This window comes from Trichomycterus rosablanca, chromosome 9 (genome assembly GCF_030014385.1).
Source record: "Trichomycterus rosablanca isolate fTriRos1 chromosome 9, fTriRos1.hap1, whole genome shotgun sequence".
In the NCBI taxonomy this organism is placed as follows: domain Eukaryota; kingdom Metazoa; phylum Chordata; class Actinopteri; order Siluriformes; family Trichomycteridae; genus Trichomycterus; species Trichomycterus rosablanca.
Genome location: NC_085996.1, coordinates 26,955,706 through 26,965,188, shown reverse-complemented (window position 1 = coordinate 26,965,188; position 9,483 = coordinate 26,955,706). Strand labels below are relative to the sequence as shown.

The 9,483-nt window shown below is 37.8% G+C and overlaps 1 protein-coding gene across 1 annotated transcript in view; it reads right to left on the bottom strand.

Moving 5' to 3' along the window:
• Positions 1-2,434: 2,434 nt before the first annotated feature.
• The window catches only part of adcy1a (adenylate cyclase 1a), a 64,303-nt gene continuing 57,254 nt past the window's right edge, over positions 2,435-9,483 (bottom strand). Inside the window, exons 18-20 of the mRNA XM_063002179.1 lie at positions 9,079-9,193; positions 8,131-8,255; positions 2,435-7,544 (exon numbers count right to left, since the gene is read on the bottom strand). Coding sequence (XP_062858249.1) covers positions 7,233-7,544; positions 8,131-8,255; positions 9,079-9,193 — 552 coding nt within the window. The 3' untranslated portion in view covers positions 2,435-7,232. The remainder of the gene's footprint in view (positions 7,545-8,130; positions 8,256-9,078; positions 9,194-9,483) is intronic.

Here is a 9,483-nt window from a genome sequence, read left to right as displayed (position 1 = left end):
GTTCTGTACTTTTGCCAGCCTGATAACAATCTTCATTTGTTTAGTTGTTTAACCCTCTCTGCCAAACAAATTCCAGGACCTGAAACATGGTGGTTCCTGCCGGAAAGCCACATAAGCATACAGGAAAAGAGAATGTTTCGGTAATCCGGATCTGCGGCCGTCCACTGACCTTCCATGTTCTCAGTTTATTTTCCCTGCAGATGCACGTACACCTAAGACTTTTTCTCATTATTCTATGCATTGTTTAATGCTTGATATCCCTTTATGTTTGTATACAAAGCCAATTTCCAGAACACTTGGACCATTTTGTAACATGCAATAAATAAGAATCTGTAATTTGTAGTAACTTACATAACTAGATAGAAATGTTTTGGCTGACCAACTTGATTGTATTTTGTAAATCTAATCAAACTTTGAATATGATGCCTGAAACACAATCGAAGATAGATAGATAGATAGATAGATAGATAGATAGATAGATAGATAGATAGATAGATAGATAGATAGATAGATAGATAGATAGATAGATAGATAGATAGATAGATAGATAGATAGATAGATAGATAGATAGATAGATACTTTATTGATCCCAAAGAAAATTTAAGATAATGTTGGGACAGGTAAATTGAAAAGTGTAAAGTTTAGAGCATACTCAAGTTTTTTTCCCCCAATTTTCCTTCCAATCTATGTAGTTGTATCCAATTACCCGATTACATTACGCTTCCTCTCTACTGATGCTGATCTCCACTGCTGATTGTGCATGAAGAGCCATACACATCGCATTATTCCTCGACTCTGTGCAGGCACCATCAATCAGCCAGCAGAGGTTGATCCGGCTCCCCACCCTGTATGAACAACAAGCCAATTGTTGTTCATGTAGCCGCCCAGCCCAGCCGGATGGCAGAGCTAAGTTTCAAACCAACGAGTTCGAAATATTAGCTCTGGTGTGCTAGTGTGTTTTACCGCTGCGCTACCTGAGCGGCAAGTTAAGCCTTTTTAAAACACTCCACCATAAGCAGGTAAATTGTTATCAGGTTATCATGATATTGTAGGTATGAGATATGCAATGAGTGTCCACCGAAAGCGTAGTCTTTCTAAGTAAAGTTGGGTTGTAACTCACCCCTTTGTGCCACATTTCATAACAGAATTGTTAATTAATTCAAAAAGAAGTCTTTCACCTTTTACTGTACAAAATATTGTGAAAAGATTTAGGGTTTCCAAGAGAAATCTCTAAGAGATGGCTAGGGCAAGGTCAGAAATCACTGTTGAATGTAAGTGACCTTCAAGCCCTTATACAGCACTGAGAAACAGTTATGCTACTGTGATTAACATAGACACATGAACTCAGGATTTCTTGGGTAAAGAAATAAATGTTATTTAATATTTTTGGCCAGTGCATCAACAAATTTTAATTCCATACATAAACTCTGCCCAGTTTAATTGACCCTAGATCTTCTTAGGTGTAGCAGAAGACAGAAGAAACATACTATGGTCAGTTGAGTCGTGGAATTGAGTTGTTTTCCGGAAAAGGACATTTAGTTATCAATGCCAAAGATGTTATCAGCAAGATAATGCCAAGTCTAACTCAGTGCATAATTCATTACCACAGAGTGTGTGCTAGAGTGGCCTGCCTGTAGTCCAGATCTGTCTCCTATTGAAAATATGTGGCTCATCATAAAACAAAGAATCAGACATCAGCAGACAATGAAAAAAAGAAAAGAAAAAAAAAACAAGTAATTGATCCCTTTAGGAACTGTATTCTTTTAATTAGTCACCTTTACTTTTAGAAAGGTCTTAGAAAAATACAAAGCAAATGCAACAATAGACATTTTTGGCTTTGTCTAGCATACTACAATGACTCATCATCACAATGAGCGGGAAGCATGGGTTTATACTGATGAGTTCAGGTGCAGTGCAGTAGCGCAAATTAGTGCAGGTGGATTTGTTAAATTTTTTTACTATCCTCTCCTCCTGTCTTTTATAAGTCAAGCTGAATAAACATCCAGACTTTTAAAGGTGTGTAAACATGTTAGTATCTCAGATACAGTTGTAGCTGTAGTACATTTGGAAACCGGTAGACAAGGACAATAAGCGACACTTGTTTTGTTCCAGTTGTTTTTCTTGAGGTCCAATGTTTACATTTGCTATCACACAAATCTGGCTCAAGGACAAAGCTATGACCACACAAACAGGGGGCAATGGCACAGAAACTACAAAAAAAACACTACAGCAAATCCAGTTGTCTCTCATTGCGATTTTTATTCCAGAACAGTGCAAACACAGGTATAAAAGATCTCAATATGAAATTTACATTCACATTTATCACCATTGCAATCAATACATTGCAATCAATACAACCCCAAAAATAGCATATATATATATATATATATATATATATATATATATATATATATATATATTAGATTATCAGTAAAATAATTGTACTTTTCTCTGCAGTAGGTTTCTTACATTAATTTTAACCCGTATCAAATATGAAAATATCGAATTAAAATGAAAATCTAGTCTATGGTTTTATTGTGCATGCTGTATGCATTATTAAAGTTGGAATATTCAGAATGTCACTAAATTAGACCACTGCGGATTAAAAATAGAAAATAGAACCTTTGTGTGGCTACATTTGTTTGATCTGAAAAATCTGTGCACTACTTAGCTATAAAATAATCATTTTGGGTTTTAAATAATAATTCAACTTTCTTTTTCAAAAATAGCTTTATATTAGGTTTTTAGTGGCTATATTTAATAAACAGTCATTATTTCTGAAATAATTGATGTTACTTGGGTTATAAGCAGTGCAGCCAGTGGCGTAACTAGGAGCTCATATATATATATATATACAGGTACTTTTAATATTTTACTTAACAAAAATATTGTACTATAATAATAACCTGGCGAGTGCAGCCAATGAAGGGGGGCAGTGCAGTGAGGGGTTTAGTTCATGTCATGGAGAATCATGGGCCCCAGTTCACCAACCCCACCCCGGTAGTTACGCCCCTGAGTGCAACTAAACTGAGAGTATAATTCGAAACACTGCAAATCATTTTTTTATTTATTTCTGATTATGAGCTTCAAATGCTTCATTTTGTGTCACTAGAGATGAAAGCTTTATTTAGCCTTATTACCCAGCAATAACAGAAATGAAAGAAGTCTTTTTCTTACACTCCCAGTAAAAGACACCCAACATCTAAACAGTTCACCCCAAAGTTTCACAGGAACTATACCCTTGTTGGACCTGGTGCATATAAAGTCTACATAAAAAAAAACACCATCATAAATCAAACACAATATCACAAAATTGTGCTACAATATAACACTGGATTTGATATGTCGGTCACAAAATATGTTGGCACAAAGGAATACACCCACACCAACAACCCCTGGATAAAAGGCAGTCACCTCAAGAGCCAAAAAAGGCAACAATGCTACAATACTTCCAAGCTTTCTCCAACACAGCACCATGCATGGAAAACAAATAAGTTGTTCTTAAAGGTTTTAAACCAAAAACACAGTAGAAATGAACAAAAGGCAACTCTTTCTGGCTCATGCAGTGCAGCTAAAAACTTTTACATTTTTGTAAAATTTATGTTTTACTCTTTTTTTTGCATGTCATGCATTAGAGAAACACTTAGCAAAAAGAGCAGACAAGGTAGAACTGTGGCATGCAAAGAGAGACATGCACAAGTTTAAAGCCAACTGCATTCCCTAGGTATACTTGAAAAAATATCAAAGCTATGATAAGAGTTCGGCAAAAAAATAAATACAAAATAAAAATCTACAAGAGACTGACCTTATTATTTTGTCCATATACTGTATAAAGTACAACCTGTTTAGGTGCCAGTAACCAGAAAACCTTACTGTGCCATTTTAATGGAATGGAGGTTTGATTTGCATGGCTTGTACAAGCACAAGGATCCCCTTGCCACCAGCAGCAATAGAATCAAGCTGAGCATTAGCCTACTTAGAAACTCGGAAACAAAGTAAAAAATATGCCATGTAGGCTGCTGAGCTATTTTTGTACTTTCTACTTTCTAGTTTCATGCCTAGTAAATAATTTTACCAGTAAACCAATAGTCAAACAGGTTTTCCAGTAACAGTTAGTACGTTCCTTGAACACACCATCATTGCATGGAAATTTATAGGACAAATGAAAGAAAAACATAAACAACTGCAGATGCTTCCTAACAGGTGTACTGATTATAAAATTCAGCAGCCATTCTTTACCAGTCATTCTTTACCATTTTCTAATCAAACAACCCAGTGTGTGTAGAACATACACACAGAAAACAGTATAGACCTGAATGCTTGGCTCTGTTATGCTGTGGGAACATGGTTTCCATTATAGATAAGGGATGTTGCAGATCAATATGGTATTATGATGGAATGGAACTAGAGATGCAAGTTTTGCCAATTTCTTTAAACTGATAACCAAACATCATTAGTCGACAGTTAACCATTAACCAACAAGCTTAAAGTGTACATTACTTAGCTTCATATCATCAAGTCTCGCCAAGTCTGCTTTATTTAATATATAACAGTGTTAAGTAGCCAATAGTCCATTAAAATGACTAACTATGCATGCTGTTTAAAAATAGAGATGCTGTCGTTATCTGAAAGCTCTTTTTGACAAGTATGGCATGGTTAAAATAAGATAATAATCAGTTTTCTATTTTTATGTTGGGACATGAAGCAAAATATTCATATCATTTGTGTTAAAAAATAACTTTACATAAGATCCACTTGTGCAGAGTCTAACACGCCACTCTTTAATTCGTAATAGTTCTGTTGTTCATGAATTACAAATTATTTATGCATAAAAGTGTGTTTTGTCTGTTCAGATTAGAACTGCAGAGCTCTTTTTCTAAATGAGTGTGTAAATAGTCAACTGACGTATGGACAAATCAGCAAAATCCCAAATGAGTGTGTGTTTTTACCGCTGCGCCACCTGAGCGGCACAAATTAACTTTTTAACAGTGTTTTGACAGCATTAATCAAATAAAGATTTTCTGACAGTTATTGGTTAAATGGTTATTCATTATTAAGCTGTAGGTGGAACAATGCCACATTCACAGGACAAGGGTCAATGTGTCAATGAATGAATTAAGTAGAAAAATAATGTTCAGCATATGATATAACCTTCACAGTCACCAGATTTCAACTTTGGATTGGCTTGGTACGACTCTTAGAGTCATTTATTTATTAATTGTCTGTTTTACCATTTATTTTCAGGGTAACGGTGGATCCAACTCACTGGGCAAAAGGTAGGAAACACCATGGAGGGGTCACCAATCCATCACAGGGCAAACACAAACATTCCCAGTCAGGGCAATTTTAGTAGTGCCAGTGAACCTGACTACATGTATTTGGACGGAGCACCCGGAGGAAACCCACACAGACATGGGAAAAACATGCGAAGTCCACACAGAAAGGACTTGGACTGATCCACCTGGGAATTGAACCAAGGACCTTCTTGCTGTGAGGTGACAAGTTTATGTTTACGGCATTTATCAGACGCTTTTATCCAAACACATACAATTACGACTGAACATATTTCAAGGCCCTTAATTGAGAAACAAGGGCCTTGCTCAAGAGCCCAGCAGTAGAAATCTAGCAACTGTGAGGCTTGAACTGGCAATTTTTGGATTAATAACCACTAAGCTACCGCTGCCTTCTAGCGCTACAGTGCTACCCACCGAGACACCGTGCCGTCCGCCCTCTTAGAATCATCAACATTAATTACAGAATTTTTTTAGGAGAATGGTGTTCTTTTTTCAGTACAACTAGGGTAATGTAAAACGCATGCCAAGGTGTAATACAGTTGTTCTATTCATTCTGCTTGCTTAATTTGATTATCTATATCCAAGACAAGGACATTTCTCCACATTGAAAGGTCAAAAAAGGGCTCTTTTTTCTTGAATGAGTATGTAAATAAGCAACTGACGTATGCACACTGAGGGTGGGTGACTTGGGTGAGTTACAAATCAGCAGTCTGGAAGTTGGGTATGTATTCAAATTACCTTTTAACAGCATTTGGACAGCATTAATAAAATGAGGATTTTTTTTTTGACAGTTATTGGTTAAATAGTTAATCATTATTAAGCCGTAGGTGAAACAACGCCACATTCACAGGACAAGGATTAAATGTGTCAATTAATGGATTGATGAGTAGAAAATAAGGTTCAGCATATGATATAACCTTATCAGTCACCAGATTTCAATCTAGTTAAATACTTGAAGGTTTTGGACCGACTTGTTATGGCTCTTAGTATCATTCATTTATTCATTGTCTGTTTTGCCAATGCTTTATCTTATTCTGGGTAGCAGTGGGTCCAATTCCAATTTAATTATCTATATCCAAGACAAGGACATTTCTCCACATTGAAAGGTCAAAAAAGTAGTAGGAAGTGTAGACTTACGCCTAAGCTTTAGCAGCAAGATCTAAACCAGAAAAGTTAAAGTTAAGTTGTGTTTTCCTTTTGATAAGTCACCCAAAAAGGCAACAACAAACACTTTAAATATTACAAGAGATTCCATTTACGGCACTGTACAGCAAAGGCAGTGATTTGTCTCGTGTTCTCACATACCTCCCAAAAATGAAAAAGTGTTACCTTGTTAGCCGAAGTGCATTGACTGATTTCATCATGGTACTATATTGTCATAAAGTCCATCCCTGTCATTCTTAGTCTTTTTCATTTGTACACCCAGAGACATACAGACATAAAATACAGCGCTGTTTTGATCCTATATGTTTGTTCCTCGCTGCTTATGCGTGCTCTGGATGGTATTAATTCTCCATCATTTTCTTGAAGACAAAAATGCACAACGTTTGTGTGAAGCTGCCATTACTGTAGAACACATGCTCCTGTTTAGGAGCCCCTGATATCTAGCTAGACTGAGGAAGACTCATTATAACGCACACATGCACCAGCACACTCACAAACATACACTCACATCCAAATAGACAAACCTGCTTATTATGTTTGCATGTGGGGAGAAATACTCTCTATATAATAGATTTCAATGCTTTCATTTAAATATTACATTCAGTCAGTGGACAGTAAAGACAGAAAAGTATCTTCTCTCAGTCTGTTTTCTTGCATTTTTAGTCAACGTCAGCGTACTTTTTCTGTAACTCCGTCTGTGTCCTCCTTCGTGTCTGTCGCTCCCCTTTATCCCACCTACAGATTGGTTTCCACAGAAAGCATCTGCAAAGTCAGTCACACCTCTATCTCCATGTCCACAGAGACGGCGGGCAGGTAGAGGATGCTGTTGTTGGAGCAGGTGGGACCAGCGGGGACATTTTGTGACTTGGAACCGTAACTGCTCACGGTGGGGGCTGGACTCAGCTTGGTCCGGATGCACGGGCTTGCTCGACGCTCCAGGCTCTGGGAGCGGGTTTGGAGATGGCCTTCGTGAGACCAGCCCTCAAGGAAGTAGGTCAACATTTGACCTTTGCCTTTCACACTGACCTGGCCACGGCACTGGAAGTGGTAATGGCCAGACAGTAGGCGGAAGACATCTTCGGTTACCTGTCAGGATTCAAACAAGTGTGGCAGAAGTGAGTGTAAAAATTGCATCACGGACCATGAAATGAGACGTTTCCCACAAAATATGTAATTTGCTGTGAAAGTCAAAATGTAATGTTTGTGTTTAACCATTTAACGTTTTTCAGTGTCTCATGTTTACAGGTTAATTTGCACTACAAGGCAGTCCTAGCAATTCTACGGCAATTGAGTTAGCAATCGGTTAGTCAAAATGTCTAAAGTATAAAGCAGCTAAAAACACGACTCGGGTAACTGAGTCTGGAAAACTTCCAACCAATTCTGTGGACGCAGAGGGGTGTGTGTCAAACCACAGATAAGTATTTTCATATTTGAGACAGAGCCTCACACAAACACTGAATGTTCTAGGTTTACATTCAGCCACGAAGATAGGCTGTGCTGTGTATTGTAGCTTCACCCCAGATCGCTTCACCAAGGAATCAAACCCAGGACCTTCTTGCTGTGAGCCTGATACAGATAGTTTATTCTCTTTCTACTAACTCAAGTATTAAGGGGCTGCAGCCCTGGCAGACCCCATACCCTTCCCATGCCTGTGTTTGTGTGTGTGTTTTACCTGAATCTTGCCCTGCACTCCAGTGCTGTCCATTCTGCTGGCTACGTTGACTGTATTTCCCCAGATGTCATACTGAGGCCTACGAGCTCCAATCACCCCTGCAACTACTGGACCCACGTTTACACCTGGTCAGTGAGTGGAAAACAACAACTAATTATTCATAATTGATGATACACTCATTCATTCATTGTTTGTTTAACAGGTCAGGTTGCGGTGGGTGCAATTCACTGGGCATAATGTAGGAAACACCCTGGACAGGTCCTGACTCCATCACAGGGCAAACACACACACACACAGAGCTAGGGCAATTTTGCAGCTCCAATTAACCTGACTGCATGTCTTTGGACTGTGGGAGGAAACCGGAGTACATGGATGAAACCCACACAGACACGGGTAGAACATGCAAACTTCACACAGATAGGACCCAGACTGCTCCACCTAGGAATCGAACCCTGGACCTTCTTGGTGTGAGGCGACAGTTCTATCCACCAAGCCACCATGTTGCCCTATGATATACTCACCTGTTACCAATTTACCTGTACATTGTGAAATGTTTTATTTATAAAAGTTGATCAGCTGAAATATTCAAAGTTACTACTTATTTAGTCAGCTAAATAAGATTTAAAAAAATACAAATTATAATTCTTGGGTTTTTTTGCATTTCACAAATTGTTGTTATTTTCAAATTTGGGGAAATGGGGTTTGTAATATTCATCTGAGTGTATGTGTGGGTGTGTCTGTCAAAGTGCTAAAGTACCCATGCACAGGACATCCTAATAATACCTACAGGATACACAACACAATACAAACATTCACTCACTGACGTTTTTCCTCTGAACAGACCTTCCAAAGCAGCTCAAAATATCCATAAACATTTATGACCCTTTACCTACACAGACACACACAATCACTCATTTATTGCTTATTCAGAAATGTCAGTTTACTTACCCACTCGAAGCACAAAGTCATTATATGACTGGTAGTTTATCGCATCCAGAACTTTAAACATCTCTATGGCAAAGTCGGCAACTGTGCATAAATGTTCCGAAATAGATTTCTTGCCCTTTTTGAAAGACATATAAAGAAAGATATAACATTAGATGTGCTTTGAGCTACATTTAAAGTAGAAGAAAAAGTAATTCAGATTAGCATGACTTAAAACTTTTAAGTACTGTTGAAGTCAACCCTGGCACCCCTGGAGTTAAAGGGTTATAAGAAATTTACCATTTGGTGAATATTCTTACACTTAGTCTTCTATAACATTTGACGGTTGAAAAATACAGAACACAGCTCTTGTAGACTCTCCACTTCACAAGTTTTATAGGATTTAGATCAGGGGAACTGAGATAACCA